Source organism: Eumetopias jubatus, unplaced genomic scaffold (assembly GCF_037043125.1).
Source record: "Eumetopias jubatus isolate StellerSeaLion01/CBP00866 unplaced genomic scaffold, mEumJub1_p1.0 scaffold_10, whole genome shotgun sequence".
Taxonomy (NCBI): domain Eukaryota; kingdom Metazoa; phylum Chordata; class Mammalia; order Carnivora; family Otariidae; genus Eumetopias; species Eumetopias jubatus.
Genome location: NW_028274816.1, coordinates 97,259,293 through 97,282,247, shown reverse-complemented (window position 1 = coordinate 97,282,247; position 22,955 = coordinate 97,259,293). Strand labels below are relative to the sequence as shown.

Below are 22,955 nucleotides of genomic sequence, written 5' to 3'. Positions count from 1 at the left end.
TTTAAAAAATGTTATCTTTTCCTACTTCTTTTGTTTTGAAGGAGGAGAAGTTGACTTCAGTGAGCTGGATAATGTCCTGCAAAAAATGGGGATAGAGCCCTCACATAAAGAACACTTGGAGCTAAATAAGTCACTTCCAGTTAATGGTGGGCATTTCAACTATCAGAATCGTCTTCAAGAGAGTTCATATTGCCTGCAACAGAGTTAATATAGTCATAAAGGGAGTTTTTCAGAATTGCAAGTATCGGGTAGAATCTTCAGGGAATTAGGGTTATATCCTTAAATTATTTTATTATCGAATACTCTGCTTATTTCAGATCATTTATAGAGTTTAGAAATAGCCATAATTTTAAGGGTGATTATTTTTAATATATAGGAATACATAAATTTCCATTTAAAACATGTAAATCAAGAGGCTCATCAATCATAATTCTTGCCATTTAGAATAAGGAATATTAATAGTTATTTTTCATTCCATTGAGATGCCTTTGGTTAAGACCTCTAGGAAACAGGAGGAGGAGGAGGAGAGATGTAGAGCTATAATAGGAGAGGGAAAAAAAGGTGGACTCAGAAAAAATACAACATATGGAAGTGTTTTGCTTTGGCATGGTAGGTATTAATAATTGTCTCAGGTGCTAAAGAATTGATAGATTTACCATATATATTAAGAATTTTGTTTACACTTTTTATTATTTCTAGAAGATATTGGGTAAATTTTAGGAGCAAATTATTTTATGCTCTATATTTCTGAACTTAGATATTTGGTATTATTTTAGCATGTCTAGATATTTTCTCTATGACCTAAATTATGTGTTTCTTCCATCTACAGCTAGTATAAATGTATATAAAAATAGGTTGCAGACTTGTCCAAAAGATATAATAGGTGAGTAAGATTCAAATTGAGAAGTCAGATTGAGACTCTTGTGTTTTGCCTTTTTTCTTATTAAATATTGCTTCCTGCCATTCTCACATATATTTCCATAATTAGTTTTAATATATATGTTCGTATTGATGAAATAATTTTGTTTTATATTTAAAAGATGTTCTAAATATTTAGGTTTACCTCAACTTTGGATGTGGAAATAATAAAATGTAGGCCTAGCTATAGAAGTTTAAGATAGTATATCTTGAAATACAGTGACCAAACTCAACTTGATTTGTATAGATATTTATATGAAAAACTGTTAGATTTGCTGTTTTGCTGCCAAAATTAACCTGAATGGTTTCTCAGCCCTATTTCAATGTATTGTTATGCAAGCTTATCTTCAATATTAGATGTATCAGATATAAATGAATGGATTAATTTTAGTCCATTAATGACTCTCTTTAAACACTTAAATATCCTTCACCCCTTTTTACAATGAAATTAATAACTACTATACATAGGAATTAATATTATATTTTGACTTTTATTTTAATTTCCTCAGGTCTTTCTTTTTTTATAGGGTTGCAGGTTGATGACCATGACCTTGACTCTATTCTTGAAAACATGGCTATCAAACTTACAGCTGAGGAACTTAATGATCTTACTCCAACTCTACCAGTTGATGGTGAGTGATTTAGGTATCATTGTACCTTCCTGAAAAGGAAGGTACCTTCCTGAAAATTTGGGTTTTGAGGCTGATATTTTTTATAGGACTTATGTAACTGAAATAAGAATGATTTTTTCTCTTAATATAATAATCTAAAGTTGGTACTTTTTCACTATTCATTTATTCAGCAAATATTTACTGAGCACTATATGTCAGGTGTTATGCTAAGCGCTAGAGATAGAATGGTGACTAAAAATAAACATAGTCCTTGACCTAAGGAGCTTAATGTCTAGTATATCACAATTCTTAGTATTCTAGTTGAAGCTGAGAATGTTGCTTTCACAGGAACAAGGGCTACAGGGTTTCAGCCAATATGTATGACATTTTTCCTAGTTATATATAGGCCGTATCCTTGGACCAGATTTCATGATTCAAGGTCAGAATTATAGATATTAAAGAAAATATTAATTAGGATTGAAGTGTGATGAATCACAGAGTAATCCCCACTTTAAATAAACTGAAATAGAATATGTTTAGCTGGGCACAATCCAATGAGATCAAGAAATATCACCTAGAAACATTTTACTGAATACTGCCTCTTACACGTAAATATGTTTTTTTCATATGATTCAAATGCTATTTAGTTATATCTTTGCCATGGGTTTCCATACCCTTCTAATAGGGTGAGGTTTTTTTCCAAAAGATATTTTTTATTAAATCATTCCTTAATTTTCTAGTACTGTTGTGTACCAATGAAAAACATGTAGTTAGTTTTTTATTTGCTTATTTTCTTTATGCTTTTAAGTTTTATTGGGATATCAGGAAAAGATAATTAGGTGAAGCTATCAATAATTGCCAGATAAGGTAATTTTTAGCTTCTCACCTAGTTTAGTTAGTTTAGAAACTCACCTGGGGATGTCAGATAAAAGGCAGAGTAAGAGCCACCAAAAAACTCTCTCTTCCATAAAAGCAGTGAGAAAACTGGCAAAAATTATCAAAATTAACATTTTTAGGACTGGACATTAACCAAAGGTTTGCTGCAATCTGGGGAGCATTTTTTAAGAAAAAAAGACTGAATCTCTGTAAGAGTAGTAGGCTCTGTGATGTTTTAACTTATATTCCCATCCCCTGTCTTACAGCTCCATAATAGTCTTGAAAAATAACACTCTATATTTGCAGTGAAAACTAGTAGCCTGGAAGCCACTGGAGGGAACAGTGGGGAGGCTGGAGCTCTTTCAAAGCCTTATTCCCTAAGAATTGTCATTATCTGGTCTGTTTGGTGGTTCTTTGGAGTGAGGCTTTATATCTGTCGCCCTTCATGTATGAATTAATGAATGGAGAATTAATGAGTGTGGAAAGATGAATCAAGAGATGAACTGAAATAAGCAGAAAAGAATAAGAAAAAAATAATTATTTGGAGTAATAAAGAACTAATAGCTATTGCTGCAATGGTAGAGTAATAATTAGTCACCAGCCATTCTGAAAGGGACACTGATTAAAGAGAAGAACAGAAAGTACATTAGTAAAAGATGTGAGATGAGAATTCTGGTCTTTACTAATTTTTTTTATTATGTTAATCACCATACATTACATCATTGGTTTTTGATGTAGTGTTCCATGATTCATTCTTTGCATATAACACCCAGTGCTCCATGCAGAACGTGCCCTCTTTAATACCCATCACCAGGCTAACCCATCCCTCCACCCTCCTCCCCTCTAGAACCCTCAGTTTGGTTTTCAGAGTCCATCGTCTCTCATGGTTCATCTCCCCCTCCAATTTCCCCGCCTTCATTCTTCCTCTCCTGCTACTTCTTTTTTTTTTTCTTAACATATAATGTATTATTTGTTTCAGAGGTACAGGTCTGTGATTCAACAGTCTTTCACAATTCACATCGCTCACCACATAGCACATACCCTCCCCAATGTCTGTCACCCAGGCACCCCATTTCTCCCACCCCCCACCACTCCAACAACCCTCAGTTTGTTTCCTGAGATTAAGAATTCCTCATATCAGTGAGGTCATATGATAGATGTCTTTCTCTGATCGACTTATTTCGCTCAGCGTAATACCCTCGAGTTCCATCCACGTCATTGCAAATGGCAAGATTTCATTCTTTTTGGTCTTTACTTCTTTTACTCTTGGTACCTGCATGAGTTTTGTGTCCCTGCCAGAACTGAAAGTTTCCAGAGAAAACATGGACAGCATGAATTGCCCGAAGAGTCTATTTTGCTAATACAGACTGAATCCTAGAAAGCCTGAAATTAAGAATTGAAAATGCACTCAAATTAAATAGTGGAAATACTGGACTCTGCCTGGAGTTTTTTCACAGCATAGATACTTTATGTTTTTATTCTAAAGCTCTGTCTTTTTCTGGATCCCAACTTAGCCTTTTTTTTTTTTTTAACAGCTAATGGGAAGTTTGGTGTCAGTATCTTAACAGATGGAATGGATGGAGTAAAAGCTATTAGAGGTAACATCTTAGAATAACACCTAAGAGTAAGATGCTACTAGAAATCTGAGAACCAAATTATTTTCACTAAGTAATATAATGCTCTTTCCACATCATGATTATATGGACTTTAAAAATCTCCCCCTACACTTCTTTAAAAAAACGTTTATATATAAATGTGTACAGTTAGATGCTGGATTATCAGAACTTTTAGCAATAAAACTTCAGTGCTCTTTGTTGTTTCCAAAGTCATTATCTAGAGTCTTTGCCAATAATTAGCATATCTTCTTTCATGACAGGAAAGCTAAATTCCAGTTCAACACAGTAAACAGTGAAGGAAAATTTTGGTAAAGTTAGAGGTAATCTCAAAATAAAGCAATAAAAATGCTGATAAAACTATTTAGATCAGCAATCTGTATCATTCTAATTTCCTGCAAAGTTTATACTCGTAATTGCATGTTCTGTTGCCTTGCCTATCATTTGGAGATTATATTAGACTTAACAAGAAAGTTTATCTGAAGGCCCAAAGGCCCATTTGTTTGGTTGGGTCTCTTTTCATCCAGCAGTTGGCTGTAATGCTGCAAAGACAATTTTTTTTTATTTTATTTATTTTTTAAGACAATTTTTTTAATTATATGGAATCATGACATCATTCACAATAATGCCAGAAGTCTTCATTTCTTTTGCTTTGAAGGAAAGGTTGATGTCAATGACTTGAAAAAAGTTCCAGGAAACGTGGGGAGAGAACTCAAAGATAAGAAACATGGGGAGTTGGTGAACAATCTGCCAATCAATGGTGAGAATTTCTATAACAATTCTATTTCCTATCTAAGTAAAAATGAAAGAATGTCCAAAAAAATCTTTAAAAGGCATTACTGTTTTATCTTAAGAAGAAACACCAACTGTGTCATCTCATTTTTAGTTTGTGAATCAGTTGGCTCTTGTCAGAAATCCTGTGACCATGGATGAGAAATGCTGGCTATTATTCTTGAATCCATTGTGAGTCCTAAAGTTTAAAATGAGAATTAAGAGAAAAACGGAGGCATTGAAAAGTATTCAATGGAAATAAATGAGAAATCACAAAGAATAAATGAATGGGGAGTGTTCAGCATGCTAGAGGCCCAGCAATAGAGGCCCATAATGAAGAGTGGCTTATTTTTTCCATTTCACATATTTTTTAAAATTATTGAGAGTACAGTTGTACTTTAGGGATATATAAAGTCTGACTCTGAAATGATGGCTTGTCTATTGCCTTAATGAATCTTCATATCATTTTGGCGAGATTTTGATTTGTATCTTTCTTAAAGCTGATAGAAAGATCTATCAGAATAGGCTAATGGATGGCACGAAGGCCTTTTTTTTAGTTTATTTTTAATTGAAGTATAGTTGACATACAATATTAGTTTCAGGTGTACAACATAGTGATTCAACAATTACACACATTACAGAACTACTCACTGTGTTAAGTGTAGATATCATCTGTCATCACACAAAGTTATTACAATATTATTGACTATATTCCCTATGCTATGCTCTTCATCCTGTGATTTATTTTCTTTATAACTGGAAGCTTGTACCTCTTAATCTTCACCTGTTTCACCTATCCTTCACCCACCTCTACTCTGGCAACCACCAGTTCTCTATATATTTGAGTCTGTTGTTATTTGTTTGTTTTATTTTTTAGATTCCATATGTAAGCAAAATCATATGGTATTTGTAGTTCTTTGTCTCACTTATTTCACTTAGCATGATACCCTCCAGGTCCATCCGTGTTGTCATTAATGACAAGATTTCATTCTTTTTTATGGCTGAATAGTATTCCATCATGTATATATACCCCATCTTCTTTATGCATTCATCTACCAATGGACACCTAGTCTGCTTCCATACTTGGCTATTGTACAAAATCTGCAGTGAACATAGTACACGTATATCTTTTCAAATTAGTGTTTTCATTTTTTTCTCATAAATACCCAGAAGTGGACTTACTAGATCATATGGTACTTCTATTTTTAGTTTTTTTTATTATGTTGTGTTAATCACCATACATTTCATCATTAATTTTTGATGTAGTGTTCCACGATCCATTGTTTGTGCATAACACCCAGTGCTCCACGCAGAACGTGCCCTCTTTAATACCCATCACCAGACTAACCCATCCCCCTACCCCCTCCCCTCTAGAACCTTCAGTTTGTTTCTAAGAGACCATAGTCTATCATGGTTTGTCTTCCCCTCCAATTTCCCCCCCTTCATTCTTCCCTTCCTGCTATCTTCTTCTTTTTTTTTTTTTTAAACATATAATGTATTATTTGTTTCAGAAGTACAGGTCTGTGATTAAACAGTCTTACACATTTCACAGTGCTCACCATAACACATACCCTCGCCAATGTCTATCACCCAGCCACCCCATCTGTCCCACCCCCCACCACTCCAGCAACCCTCAGTTTGTTTCCTGAGATTAAGAATTCCTCATATCAGGCGCCTGGGTGGCTCAGTTGGTTAAGCGACTGCCTTTGGCTCAGGTCATGATCCTGGAGTCCTGGGATAGAGTCCCACATCAGGCTCCCTGCTCAGCAGGGAGTCTGCTTCTCCCTCTGACCCTCTTCCCTCTCATGCTCTCTATCTCTCCTTCTCTCTCTCTCAAATAAATAAATCTTAAAAAAAAAAGAATTCCTCATATCAGTGAGATCATATGATACATGTCTTTCTCTGATTGACTTATTCTGTTCAGCATAATACCCTCCAGTTCCATCCACGTCGTTGCAAATGGCAAGATTTCGTTCCTTTTGATGGCTGCATATTCCATTGTGCATGTGTGTGTGTGTGTGTGTGTGTGTGTGTGTGTGTGTGTGTATACATACCACGTCTTCTTTATCCATTCACCTGTCAATGGACGTCTTGGCTCTTTCCACAGTTTGGCTATCGTGGACGTTGCTGCTATAAACATTGGGGTGCACGTACCCCTTCGGATCCCTACATTTGTATCTTTGGGGTAAATACCCAGAAGTACAATTGCTGGATCATACAGTAGCTCTATTTTCAACTTTTTGAGGAACCCCCATACTGTTTTCCAGAATGGCTGCATCAATTTACATTCCCACCAATAGTACACAATGGTTCCCTTTTCTCCTCATCTTCACCAACACTTATTATTTCTTATTTTTTTGATACTAGCCATTCTGATGGTGTGAAGTAATACCTCATTTTGGTTTTGATTTGCATTTCCCTGACAATGAGTGATGCTGAGCATCTTTTCATGTGTCTGTTGGCCATCTGTATGTCTTTTTTGGAAAAGTGTCTATTCAGGTCCTCTGCCCATTTTTAAATTAGATTATTTGCTTTTTTGGTATTCAGTTGTATGAGTTCTTTATATATTTTGGATTTTAACCCCTTACTAGATACATCATTTACTAATGTCTTCTCCCATTCATTAGGTTGTCTTCACGTTTTGTTGATAGTTTCTTTTGCTGTGCAATAAAGGTCTTTAGGAGAAGGAAGGGAAAAATGAAGGGGGGGGAATCAGAGGAAGAGATGAACCATGAGAGACTATGGACTCCAAGAAACAAACTGAGGGTTTTAGAGGGGAGGGGGGGTGGGGGGATGGGTTAGCCTGGTGATGGGTATTGAGGGCACATACTGCATGGAGCACTGCGTGTTATATGAAAACAATGAATCATGGATCACTACATCAAAAACTAATGATGTATTGTATGGTGACTAACATTAACATAATAAAATTAAATTAAATTTAAAAAATAAAGATAAAAAAGACATAAGATATTAAATTTTGATACTTGCCACCTTTCAAATACTTTGATAGCACATTTATGCTTCTTTTAATCCATCTGTACTTTTGTGGACAATCTACGTTATATCTTGGGGGATGGAGTTCCATAATTTATAGAAGGTTTACAATTTGTGGCAAAAAAGAAAATAAGTCTAGTCTGAAGAGTGATTAATAAACAAAAAATTAGGGTGCCTAGGTGGCTAAGTTGGTTAAGCATCTGCCTTTGGCTCAGGTCATGATCTCAGGGTCCTGGGATCAAGCCCCACATTGGGCTTCCTGCTCAGCTGGGAGTCTGCTTCTCCCTCTGCCTCTGCCCCTGCCTGCTCTCGTACTCTCTCTCTCTCACTCTGTCGCTCTCAAATAAATAAATAAATAAAATATTTTTAAAAAATAAAAAATTAGTAATGGTTAGGGAAATTTACTCAGAAAAAGAAAAATTTCCCTGGGTATCATCAACAACAACAACAACAAAATCACACTTATTAGATGGAAGTATGAAATTTGTTATCTCCACAACTGTATTTCACTGAGCAGTTCATCAATTTCCTTTAACACTTTCTGCTATATGGATTGATCAAGGGAAGAGATTTTATTCTAACTCTATTATTGAACATCTTTTAAATATCAAAGAATTTAGTTAGCGATTGTCTTATGCTAAAACTTATAACTATACAGGAATTAATAGTTTGGGTCCCATTTAAGAGTCACTAAATTTTGGTCTTTTTCTCTCAATTTCCTAAGGAGGTGGGGATGATTAATATCAACAAATTGTACACTTTTCTGGAAAACGGTTGAACCTCATAGAAAAGGAATTTAAAAATCTGAGACTGAACATGCAAATTAACACTGAGCATTTAATATAGCATTGAGCCACTCAGGAAGTCTTGGGTTTATGAAGTGATGGAAAGAATCTCTAAAGCTACTAATTTGGCACCAAGAAGACATTTTAAAAAATCACAGAAGAACACATCTCTAAATAGAAATAAATGCTATCCTAAAACCTTATGTTAAAATTTATTATATCAGCAACTTCTTTCACTGTGAATCATAAGCAATGCTGAGGTTTCTAAAGGCTACAAAAGACCAGAGAAAATTCAGGGAAAAGAAAAAAGCTGGGGACAGGGAGAGTGCAAATAAAATGAAAAAATCTTAAATGGAGAAATCAAATAAATGTAGGTCTACACAGCAAACACTGAAGTGAAGGATTAGCAATTGATCAGCTGAAATGATCTGGGAATTCAGGCAAATGAGAATTACAACTTGTTCTTGTTTGAAACAATGTGATCTGTGGTCCAACAGCTCTAGGTGCTTAGGCACATTTTGCTTAGGCATATTTTGCTATCTCCAGTTGTCCTAAGATAAGGTAAAAGGAAATAGGTTCTAGTTTTATCCATCCTGTTAAATTTTTCTGAATAATTAGAAAAGTCAAATGACTCTTGATAGTCCTATTTAAAGTGTTAAATGATAATACAAAGACATGAATTATATTTTCTCTTTTTTTAAATCATTAACACAGGCTAATTAAATTAATAATACAAAGATGTGGTATATATACACAATGGAATATTATGCAGCCATCAAAAGGAATGAGATCTTGCCATTTGCAACGACGTGGATGGAACTGGAGGGTGTTATGCTGAGTGAAATAAGTCAATCAGAGAAAGACATGTATCATATGACCTCACTGATATGAGGAATTCTTAATCTCAGGAAACAAACTGAGGGTTGCTGGAGTGGTGGGGGGTGGGAGGGATGGGGTGGCTGGGTGATAGACATTGGGTAGGGGATGTGCTATGGTGAGCACTGTGAATTGTGCAAGACTGTTGAATCACAGATCTGTACTTCTGAAACTAATAACGCAACATATTTTAAGAAAAAAGAAAAAGAAGAAGATAACAGGAGAGGAAGAAAAGGGGAGTAGGTCAGAGGGGGAGACGAACCATGAGAGATGATGGACTCTGAAAAACAAACTGAGGGTTCTAGAGGGGAGGGGGATGGGTTAGCCTGGTGATGGGTATTGAGGAGGGCACGTTCTGCATAGAGCACTGGGTGTTATGAACAAACAATGAATCATGGAACACTGCACCAAAAACTAATGATGTAATATATGGTGATTAACATAACAATAAAAAAATTTAAAAAAACAAAACAAAAAGATAAGCATTGGAGAAGCTGCAGAGAAATTAGAATACTGTTGGTGGGACTATGAAATGGTGTAATACCTACTATGAAAAATAATATGGAGATTCCTCAAAAACCTAAAAATAGAACTACCAGATATCCAGCAATCTCACTTCTGGGTAGATATCCAAAGGTTGAAATCAGGGTCTCATCGAGATGTCTGTACTCCCCTGTCCACTGTAACACTATTCATAATAGTCAAGAGGTGGAAACGACCCAAATGTCCATCAACAGATGAATAGATAAAGAAAATATGGTGTGTGTGTGTGTGTGTGTGTGTGTGTGTGTATACAATAGAATATTATTCAATCTTAATAAAGAAGGAAATCTTGCTATTTGTGACAACATGGATGAACTTGGAGGACATCCTAAATGAAATAAACTAGTCACAGTGGGATGAACACTGTGTGATTCCACTGATATGACATATCAAAAATAGTCAAATTCATAGAAGCAGAGAATATAATAGTGGTTTCCAGGGGCTGGGTAGTGGGGAAAATGGGTTATTGTTATTCAATAGGCAAAATGTTTAAGTTATGCTAGATGAATAAGTGCTAGAGATCTGCTATACAACATGGTATCTATAGTTAACAACATGGTATTGTGCATGCAAAATTTGTCAAGAGGGTAGTGTTAAGTGTTCTTACCACAAAAACAAAACAAAACAAAACAAAACAAAAACAGAGGGACACAAGGAAACTCTGAGAGGTGTCGCACATGGTTAGTACCTTGTAGTGATGGTATCGCCAGTGTTTGCATATGTCTAAACTCATCAAATTGTACACATTAAATATTTTTTTGTACAGTTGTTTTTTGTATAGTTGACCCTTGAGCAACGTGGCATCAGGAGCACAAACCGCCCATGTAGCTAAAAGTCTACATATAACTTTTGACTCCTCAGAATTTAACTACAAATAACCGGTTGTTGACCAGAAGCCTTACTGATAACACAGTCCTTTAACACATATTTTGTATTTATATATACATAAACTGTATTCTTACAATAAAGTAAGCTAGAGGAAAAAATGTTATTAAGGAAGCCATAAGGAAGAGAAAATGCATTGATTGTACTGTACTATAAGAAATCTGCGTATGAGTGGACCCATGCAGTTTCAACCTGTGTTCAAGGGTCAACTGTATATCAATTATACCTCAATAAAGCTGTAAAAATAAAAAAATAATAAAATCAATAAAAAAATAAAGTGTTAAATGATAATACAAAGACATGAATTATATTTTCTCTTTTTTTAAATCATTAACACAGGCTAATTAAATTAATAATACAAAGATGTGGTATATATACACAATGGAATATTATGCAGCCATCAAAAGGAATGAGATCTTGCCATTTGCAACGACGTGGATGGAACTGGAGGGTGTTATGCTGAGTGAAATAAGTCAATCAGAGAAAGACATGTATCATATGACCTCACTGATATGAGGAATTCTTAATCTCAGGAAACAAACTGAGGGTTGCTGGAGTGGTGGGGGGTGGGAGGGGTGGGGTGGCTGGGTGATAGACATTGGGTAGGGGATGTGCTATGGTGAGCACTGTGAATTGTGCAAGACTGTTGAATCACAGATCTGTACTTCTGGAACAAACAATGCAATATATGTTAAGAAAAAAAAAGAAGAAGATAGCAGGAGGGGAAGAATGAAGGGGAGTAAGTCGGAGGGGGAGACGAACCATGAGAGATGATGGACTCTGAAAAACAAAATGAGGGTTCGCGAGGGGAGGGGGGTGGGGGTATAGGTTAGTCTGGTGATGGGTATTAAAGAGGGCATATTCTGTGTGGAGCACTGGGTGTTATGCACAAACAATGAATCATGAAACACTACATCCAAAACTAATGATGTAATGTATGGTGATTAACATAACAATTAAAATTTTTTAATTAATTAATAATATAAAGGGGAGTGTATTTTTAATATTTTGGAAACATTCCATTTTTCTCATTTTCCATCCCTATTGCTTTCCTAAGGAGGGAAGGTTAATGCGAGTAATTTGGAGAGCATTCTGGGGGAAATGAGGATTAAGCTTCCAGAAAAGGAACAGGAAAAACTGACAGAAAACCTGCTACTTAATGGTGAGTATTTGAGAAAGGACTGTGCCTTTGAGGGGAGGAGTGTGGGGGCACGTGTTAGCCCGGTGATGGGTATTAAGGAGGGCACATACTGCATGGAGCACTGTGTGTTATACGAAAACAATGAATCGTGGATCACTACATCAAAAACTAATGATGTATTGTATGGTGACTAACATAACATAATAAAATAAATAAAAATTAAAAAACAGAAAAAGAAAATGAAGGGAATTTATGCTTGTGAACATGCATATAAGAATTTCTAAAACTAGTGACATTGGCACTCAGAAGATATTTTGTAGATCTTCAGGAAGGATTAATTCCTAATGTAAAAGTAAGTCCTATTTCTTCATTTTTATAAATCCCAGAGAGCAGAATGAAGTTCTGTCTTTGTTCATTGTTTCATTTAACACTTTCTCTAGAAAAATGTCTTTTCCCCCCACCATCCCTATATTCTGGAAATGTTCAGATTTATATCCTCAGATCAGTTTTCTCACTTAAATATTGAATTGTGTATTCAAATTTCTTATATTCTATGACTTTCCCTCAGACATCATAAATTTTGTCAGAAACTGAGTTCATAGTTTTCATTGCAGTATTTGACCAAAGTAGCCACATGGGGCCTTTAGAAATATGTTGGGGGTGTATTTGATTGTCACAAATGGTTGTCACCAAGTGATTGTAAGAGTGGGCACTGTTAGCATTAAATTACTTGAGTATCAGGGGTGCTCAGTGCCATGCAATTCGTAAGACTTTTCAACATGATGAATAATTGTTCCTGAAGAAGATGCCAGTGACATGTCCAGTAGTTGAGAAACTCTGGCTCCTGTTTTCATACTCTTTGACAATTTTGGTACCATCATCATTACCCTAGTAATATAAGCTAAAATCCTGAGAGGCAGCCTTTACTCAACTTGCTCTGACTTAACTGGTTGTATTACAAATGAGTATCACTCTTCCCTTCTATAAAGTGCAAGCTTCTTTTGGCAGAGACTATGCCTGATCCTTCAGTGTGCATCTTTATCCCTCCTCCAACAAAGTATCTTTTACCTATTAGGTACATAGTAAATATTTAATTAATGAATGGAATAAATGAAAGGAGTTTTACCCCAAATGAAAGGTAGACTGGCAATGCTGGGTAGTGATAGTAGACTACGGACAGATAGATGCCTCAAATATTTGCTGACATTTGTACTTAATTAAACCCTTTATAGTATGTAGTAATCTTATACCAGTTGTTAGTACCAGACGCTCTCATAGTTATCCCACACACAATCATCTTCTGACATTACAGGAACTACTGTTATCTTGTTTGCATTTAGGAACCAATGTTCTGAGCCAAGCCTGTAACCCACTGCAGTCTATTCAATTCTCAATGACATGGTAGGAAGACAGTTTCATATACAGTACAGAGATAGAGACCGAAACTTTTTCTCTTACCTTCTTCCAATTTCTTCTTTGTCCCCATTTCATCCCCATGTCCTTCTAGTCTGAGTCACTGGATGTCCCTTTTGGGGTTATAATTTACTTTATTGGGACTAATTACAGTATCACTGTAGTTAGTAGAGTTATCAAAGGACTTTGTGAGTACCCAGATCACCCCAGAAAAAAAAAACCCATACCCTATATCTCTCACCCTTTTATTCTCCCCCACCACCCCACAAACCCTAGGAAACTACTGATCTATTTTCCATTTCTATAGACTTGCCTATTCTGGACATTTCATATAAACGGGATAGTATGTGGTCTTTGTGACTAGCTTCTTTCATTTAGTATAATGTTTTCAGGTTTATCCATATTGTAGCATGTATCAGGATTCCATTCTTTTTTATTTTCAATTTATTGTAAAATATACAAAACATAAAATTTATTATCTTAACCACTGTCGTGTACAGTTCACTGGTATTAAGTACATTCACATTTTTGTGCAACCACTACCACGATTCATCTCCAGAATTCTTTTCATTTTGTAAAATTACAACTATATATCCATTAAACAAAAACTCCCCATTCTTCCCTACCTCCAGTCCCTGGCAACCATTCTACTTTCTGTCTGGATGATTTTGACTCCTCGAAGTACCTTATATAAGTGGAATCATGTAGTATCTATTTCTATTTTTTTGTGACTAGTTTATTTTACTTAGCATAATGTCCTCAAGTTTCAACGATGTTGTAACATATGTCAAAATTTCCTTCTTTTTTAAGGCCGAATAATATTCTACTGTATATATATATACATTCATTCATCCATCAGTGGATACTTGAGTTGCTTCCACATTTTAGTTATTATAAATAATGCTGCTATGAACATGGGTGTACAACTTCATTCCTTTTTGTTGCCAAATAATATATTCTGTTATATGTGTATATATTTTTTTTAATCCACTATCAGCTGATGGGCATTTGGTTCTTTCCACCTTTTGGCTATGATGAGCATTTCCAAACATACACAAAAGTACAAAGAGTAATATAACGAACTCACATATACCTATCACCTAGATTCAACAATTACGAAGATTTGTTACACTTGCTTTTTTTTTTATTTTTCTCACTGAAATAGTTCAAAGCAAATCCCATTTCATTTTGTCCCTACATATTTCAGTATGCACCTCTTAAAAATATGGACCATTTTTTACATAACTGCAATACCATTGTGTAGTTTAATTTTAAATTTCCCTTATTATCTCTCAAATATCTTTTATAGTGAGCTTGTTCAAATAAAAAACCAAACAAGCTCACACACTGCATCTGTTATGACACATGAATCTCACGTAATCTACAGCTGTTCCTCTACCCTCTTTTTCTCTAGACACTGATTTTTTTGAAGAAACTCTTGCCAAATGTCTTGGAGAATTTCCCACATACTAAATTTGTCTGTTTTCTCATATATCTTTTTCCTCTATCATCTGTATTCCTTATAAGCTAGGAGTCAGCTCAAATGGCTTAATTATTTTCAGTTTCAACATTTTTTTAATTTAAAAATTTTTTTTTAGTTTCAACATTTTTTGACAATACTTTGTAAGTAATACCGTGTACTTCACATTGCATTCCATCAGGAAATACAGATCTAGTTTACCTTTTTGAAAATGGCTGTACAGTTGTCCAGAATTATTTACTTAAAAGTCTGTCACCACTCCCTTCAATTTGAGACACCATTCTAACTATATACTTGATTTCTATATGCACTTGTCTATTTGGGGAATTTACATTCTGTTCTATTGGTCTCCTTATTTGTGTTCTGAATGGCTTAAATATAACAGCTTTATAATCTTTTAATATTGGTAGGTCTAACCTCACTCCCTAGTGGGCACGCGCGCGCGCACACACACACACACACACACACACACACACACACACACACACACAGCTCCTCAGCCCCACCCTCCTACCCTGGTTCTGACTATTCTTTATGGAAACATCTTTTTTGTGTGATTTTTTAATTGTAGGATATTTGGTTTTTCTTTTTTTTTCCATCTTCCATTTGCTGTGTAACATATCTCCTAGTGAGAAGATTGATTTCTTAGGGTTTAGAAACCACTTATCAGATGACTTAGCACATGTACATGTTTATTATCGTCCCAAGTTAAAAATCTCAATATAATGAAGAAATATGAAGGCATATAGCACACTATTATTTCTTGTTTTCTTTGGTACAGAAATATTGACTATCCTTTCAAATTTAAATTTAACATCAAAATCTTCCACATTCAGTATAGATCCGCATTATTCTGAGTCAAGATTAGACCATGTGGTGATGTGTCCTCTTGGCTCTAGCTCGGGCCTCCATGGGTGCAGATGATGCCATATATGCTCAGTAGGTGTGCACCAGTAGGAGGGCTCCATAGACATCCTGAGCTGCCCACTAAGAAGCTCAGGAAAGTGAGACAGCACTTGTACTTGCCTGCAGCCCTAGATTCACTAGTGGGTGGAAGATGAATTCCACGTGGGTCAGGATCCCCTTCCTGTTCCCATACAGGTGCTTGTTTCCTTCCTCCTCTTTCCCCCTTCTTTTCATTTCTAAATTGTTTTTTTCTTTTTCGGCTATACTGGGTCACTTTTCATTGCTTGCTGTTTCCTGCAGATACTTTCTAGCTTGTTTTCCATTGCTTTAAACATAGTAAGCATAATAGTTTTGTAATTTGTGCCTGATAATTTCTAAATCTGAAGTTTTTGTGAGCATGTTGCTGCTGCTTATTATTTCTGCTTATTCTCTCTCAGGTAATTTCTTTCATTCTGTGTTTGATTGTGAGCTATTTTCCCTGGACAGTTATTGAAAGAACGCTTTGAGGCTAAGGATGGAAGCACATTCCTAAGGAATACTTGCTTCTGCTGGGCATTTGGACAGAATCACCCACACTCCATGAGGCCATCATTACAGTTCAAATCCAGATGGAGCAAATACCATTCAAGCAGAAGCAATAACAGTGTTCTGCTCACCTCCCTAGGTTCCTGCTTTTCATTAGATTTTGCAGTAGTAATTCCTTACTCTCTTATCAGCTTTTCAGTACTTTTGAGGAGATGCTTTTTACATTTTATCCAAGATTTCAGTTTCCAGCAGGCAGGTTGGTCTGAATAACATAGACCTTCACATAAATGGAAACAGAACTTGATTACAGATTTTTGTCAGGAAGGAGTTGAAACATCTAATTTGGGAGTTCAGAAAAAAAAAAAAACAACCCTCAGTGTCAGCCATATTTTGATTTTAGCCTTTGGTGTAAATGATTCAAAAATTGCCCAATCACCTGGAAGATTTCTATTCTAAGTCTAACATCCTTATTGACCCCTTTGATATATATTAATGGACTTTATTGAGTCTTGGTCTTTCTCATGAGGCTGATAATCATAATGTACCATATATAATATCAGTGGTCGTATTTTGGAGCCAATAAGTTTTTCTCATATTCTTTTCCTTTTCACAGGAGAGATTATTGATGTCAATAAAGCAGATGCTCCTTTGCAAAATATGGGGATGAGCCTTTCAGAAAAGGAAATTAATGATCTGAAACATGATCTACCAGTTGATGGTGAGTGTTTAAGATATATTTGAATTGGTTAGTATGGGCTTCTATAAAAGAATCTCTGAAAACTTAGTTGGCATTAAGAAGATGGAAACATTAAAGATAACTCAGACTGTAAGTACACATGTTTTGCTCCTTGACATCTTCAGCAACTTTATTTCTGCTTGGGGTATGGCCAGGGCCACTATTAGACCTGGACAGAATTAGAGAATTAGTGCTGTGAGGGAATGGGAATGCATAAAATAGAAGAAACTTTAACACAGGAAAATTTTTTAAAAATTATAGAGCATAGCCCAAAGTGGGCAATTATTTTTAAATTTTTTAAAGCAAGCTCTAGGCCCAGTGTGGGCCTTGATCTCACCCTGAGATTAAGAGTCACGTGCTCTACTACCAGTCAGTTAGGTGCCCCTAAGTGGGAAATTATTAATAGTATTTCTGTCCCCACCCCACCATCTTCAAAGACATTTAAAAATGCAGAATAAAGAAGGAATGTGAAGTGTAGGACCTATTTCCTACACTAAATGAACAGGACCAAATCTTCTAGATACCCTGGAAGGGAAAAGGATCATTAAGCACTCAGGCCTGAATGTGTGGAATGCCTGAATGCCCAGCATTACATCCCCACATTCCTGAGCCAGACTCTGTGGTCCAAAGGCTGTCCAAAAGTTCTAAGATTCTGAAAAACAAAAAAAAAGTTCTAATATTCTGAATGGGGGCTAAAGGAATTCTCAAACTAAATAAGCAAAAGTTAAATATTAGTCTGAGAACATAACAGAAGTATCTGTCTGGAACATTACCTGACTATTTTATAATCTTAGTTGAATCAATACTTGCTCATCCTATTAAGGTGCATTTAATTCCAACATTATGTAAGGTAGACAGTGTTCCCTCAAGTATATTTTTGTTAATTTATTTAATTTATTCTCTAATTTGTACCACTGTTAGTGTACCAGAAAGAATATGTAAGTGGTCTTCATTGTCTTATTTTTTTTGCTTGCCATGTATCCATTAAGAAAAGTGAGACTAGACGTGGAACCCCAGTTTTCATAACAGAAAATTATTTTTTATGTATCTAAGGTTGGTGAAAATTTTCAAATATTGCTAAAATTAGCAGAATTATGGGGGAAATATAATTATTATTTGGGACTATCTTTTAGTATTGCCATTGATTTCTGCTCCTCATTTTAAAATAATAATTTAAAATCAACCAAGACAATGAAAAACATTGTTAGATAAAAAATTATACATGAAATAAAATGGACATGTTGAATGATTCATCCTTTTTTCTTTAAATCAGAGTTAGAATTTTTAAATTACTGCTTATTGGTGATTTGGTCACCTGGGGAGTTATCATCAGGATTGAGCTTAAAATTTTCTGAAAGATTAAGGCTCAGGCGTAGAGCCCTAGTTATATCGTTGGGGACAGATAGACCTTGAACTTCCCATTTAGGGCAAAGCTTTTCTCAAAATGTGTCTGTCAGGATGGAGATGTGAATTTACTGAAGAGGGCAAGATTTAGTGGCAATGTGAGCCAAGGAAGCATATACTCAAATAGTGAGTTTTACACCTAGTAGGTGTTATCATCTTTGTTTCTGAGAATTTCCAACGGCCCCATAAACCTGACACATATTTTCATGCTTTCCTGACCTAGCTAGCTGGTTTTACTATAGAGATAACTTTTGGAATGTCCTGCCTCAACAGATCCAGAAGAAAAAGAAGAAAGATTACAGTTTGTCTAGTTTTAGCAATCATATAAATAACTTATGTATATTTTTCCTGTTCTCTGTTCTAATACTTGTTATATGTATACCTATAAGTGTTACATGGCTTCTACTATAAGTCACTACATACTTCTAATACCAGTAGTATTTGTTATCTAGGACCTTCATTTATAAATTTTTCTTGGTATAGGGGTTTTTACACACTACATACTGTAATTTATCACTTAAAATTTGACAAAAATCAGGAATTTTTCAACTTACCAACAGTGACAATTTTTCACAAAATATGTATCCCAAAAATCATCTATTTGTGAGATAATTCTGTACTTTAATATGTTTCTACATTAAGTCTCTTTATTTTTTTTAAGATTTTATTTATTTATTTGATAGAGAGCGGGAACACAAGCAGGGGGAGTGGGAGAGGGGGAAGCAGGCTTCCCGCTGAGCAGGGACCTAGGACCCTGGGATCATGACCTGAGCCGAAGGCAGATGCTTAACGACTGAGCCACCCAGGCGCCCCTACATTAAGTCTCTTTAAATATTAATTTTTATAAAATTCAATTGAGTATCTACAATACAAATTATGCAAACCATTAGAGTTGGGAAATTAACCTCAAAATGAATATTTTACTCAAGTAAATCATAAATCATGTAGATCAAGAGTAAACTGGTCTAGTCAGTGAACATGAAAGCAAAGTAGTAATTAGGATGTCAGTAAAGAAAAAAGATACTTTCACAAATCCAATTGAAACAGTGGTGAATAATAGGTTCTGATTTAAAATTTTGTTTTCTTTGGCCTGATCAGAATCATATTTGGTTCTCCAATATCTAAAGCTAAAAATAAGGTCCTATTAAAACGGTGACTTTTGAATCTCACACTTTAGAATTTGTTTTGCTGTTTGACAATGGATCAAAGCAGTTGTTAAAACAGGCACTTTTATAATAAGTAGAGTGATTATTTTCCTTGTCGTTGTGCTCACTGGGGAAGGGGTAGGATAAAATTCAGTAGCCAGTGAATGCTACTATGTTTCCAGTTTGCATTTCCAAGTGAATGTCATGTATGTATTTGATTTACATTTTCTTATAGTTCATGGGAAGGTTGAAATGAAAAAGCATATGGATGGAATAAAACTTTTTACAGGTAAATAAGAGATTACCATTTTTGTGCTTGAAAATGTTTTACTGGGGGTGTCTGTTAAGCATCTGCCTTCAGCTCAGGTCATGATCCTAGGGTCCTGGGATAGAGCCCCATATCTGGCTGGGAGCCTGCTTCTCCCTCTCCCTCTGCTTGTGCCCTCTCTTGCTATCTCTCTCTCTCCTTCTCAAATAAATAAATAAAATCATTAAAAAAAAGAAAGAAAATGTTTTACTGAGAGGGATATGTGATCAAAAATAGTTTGTGGAGGAGGGTTAAAATGCCACAAAGCTCTCTTACTGTAAGATGCCTTTTTCTTGATTCAGCTTTCACTTAGTTGATGTAAAGCTTTGACTATTTTACAAAGTTGATTCTGACAGTTTTTTGTTTGTTTTTTTAGTGTTTCAGTGGAGGGAGAGTTCCATGGAGCAACCTGCTCAGCTACTTTTGCTGACATCATTCAATCTCTCTATAAGAGAGTACTTTTAAATAGATCTAGAGGGTACAGTGCTAAGTGAAATAAGTCAGTCAGAAAAAGACAAATACCATTTGATTTCACTCATATGTGGAATTTAAGAAACAAAACAAATGAACAAAGAAAAAAAAGACACAAACCAGAAAAACAGACTCTTAACCTGTAGAGAACCAACAGATGGTTGCCAGAAGGGGGGGCAATGGGTGAAAGAGGTGAAGGGGATTGAGAGTACACTTGTCATGATGAGCACTGAGTAATATATAGAGCTGTTGAATCATTATATTGTACATTGTACAATTATTTACAGTTATATCATAAAGCTTTGATATCAGATTATTATTATGGAGAGAAAATCATTCAAATCACAAGAAAATAAATACAATAAATGATAGCTGAATATATAAATTTTCCATCTGTTATCTTAATTTGCTCGCCAATTGTAAAATAAATTTGTTCTCTGCAGGGCAGACTTGTTCCCAGAGCAGAATGTTGGATAATGTGAAATCCATTAAAGGTAAGTTAAAAGCCTGACAAGAAAGGCAGAAACAAGTGAAATCTTCAAGATTCACGTTATCATTTAGATTTGGAGTCCTGTCTAGCTTCCTACGTATAGATTATTTAGTTACTCTCATCATCATAATATTTTATACTGTAATGTCTCAATACACCTTTCTAGAGAACTCATACTCATAACCCCCAAAATTAATCATACACAGCAAATTGTAAAGAAAAGGATTACCAAATTTTCAGGGAGTTGTTTAAGGAGAGCTTATTATGTAGGAAGATTGTAATCAAACCCATAGAAACAAGAAGTAGATTAGTGGTTGCTAGGGGCTGGGTAGAGAGGGACTACTTAATATGTTTGGGCTCTCCATTGGGGATGATGAAAATGTTTTGGAACTAGAAGTGATAGTTGTACAACATCATGAATATGTACTAAATGCCACTGAAGTGTTTACTTTAAAATGATTAATTTTATGTGAATTTCACCCCCCAAAAAGTGCTAAGATTCTACTTGTTTTTAAAATTATCTTATGATCTTCACTCTGTTATGATATAATATCAATAAATTAATTAATGAGGTCTCTAGCATCAAAACTCATTCCTATTCTCTCTAATATTGGTTATAATCAAATCTTGTAGCCTATCCCTTCATAACCTACTTATACTACAGACTTCCACTCAAGGTTTAAAGGAAGAATTACTAATTCTGTTTTTCTAATGATTATTTAATGCTCTTAGGATGTTAAATGGGAGTTCATACAGAAAAGTAATAATCACATAAGTACATTTTCTCCTTTGTCTTTATTATAGTAATGGCAAAGTATATATATATATATATATTCAGGTAATAATTCACATGCAAAAATATATTTTTAATATTTTAAACTCATTTTTTTCATGTTTCATTCCTGTATGTTTCCTAAGGAGGAAAGGTTAAGGTGAATAACCTGGACACTGTCCTGGAAAACCTGGGAATCAAGCTCACACAAAAGGAACTTGAAGGTGTAACAGAAAATCTGCCACTTACTGGTTAGTGTTTCAAGTACTACTATATCTTAGAGGAGAGTTTTTGTACTTGTACAGGAGAATGTCTACCATTAGTTTTACCTGGTATCAAAATAGCATTTTTGCAGAAGCTTAGAGAAAAAACTAGTCTTAATGTGAGTGCAAATTCTTTCCTTCATTTCTATAAGCCCCATATCATTAACCTCTTTTCTTTTGGATTATAAACACCACACACAGAACTATTATAACTACTTTCTGACCCAGTAATGAATTTACGGGGAACAAAATGAACATTATAGGTTAGGGAATAGAAAGAAAAGAGAGAAAAGAAATGACTAATTGCCCCATTATTAGTATCCCTCAAATAGTTGTGTCCTAAGTCCATTAATCATTTTAAAATTTCCAATTCTCAGTGGAAAGTATTATCCACACTCATATTTCCAACTGTCATTACATGCTGAAAACTTCTAGGTGTTTATCTGCAGCCCGAATTCCTCTCCAAACATGGTTGGATGAAACCAGATTCAGATTCCTGTTGGATTCTACCTACCAAATTCATTCTTGCTCAGCAAAGCCTCAGATCTTTATATCTCAATTCACTATATTTAAAAATATCTACCAAAAACTGTCTCCTAATTATACATACCCTCTCTCAGCTGGGGGCACCATGTTTCTTAGTAAAACAAGTTTAAAAATTGGCATCATTTTTCACTCCACTTTTTTTCTTAGTGCCACATCTCATTGGATACCAAGTCCTACCAATTAGGACTACTATTTCTTAGATCTATGATCTGACCCTTGCTTTCCTTTTAGCTTTATCTTGTATTATTTCCTGCCCCCACATTGCCCTCCAACACTGAAGCGTCTGAACCATAGTATTGGATATAGGCATGGTTCAAGGTTTTTATACAGGATGCTCCCCAGCCTGTTGCAAAGCAGTGGCTATAAATGGATGGATTTTAGCAGGAGGGTCTCATGATTTTATTGTCTGCTCTATGTCAACCCAACTCCTCTACTATAGTAAGTTTATTTGTCCTTCTCACCCCAGAGACTGAGTTGTTCT

General features: G+C 35.2%; 1 protein-coding gene across 1 annotated transcript in view; it reads left to right on the top strand.

Moving 5' to 3' along the window:
- The window catches only part of LOC148163371 (uncharacterized), a 143,230-nt gene that overhangs the window by 30,307 nt on the left and 89,968 nt on the right, over positions 1-22,955 (top strand). Inside the window, exons 9-14 of the mRNA XM_088027057.1 lie at positions 42-146; positions 830-883; positions 1,446-1,550; positions 4,677-4,778; positions 11,933-12,037; positions 21,812-21,916. Of these exons, the coding sequence (XP_087883183.1) occupies positions 42-146; positions 830-883; positions 1,446-1,550; positions 4,677-4,778; positions 11,933-12,037; positions 21,812-21,916 (576 nt within the window). The remainder of the gene's footprint in view (positions 1-41; positions 147-829; positions 884-1,445; positions 1,551-4,676; positions 4,779-11,932; positions 12,038-21,811; positions 21,917-22,955) is intronic.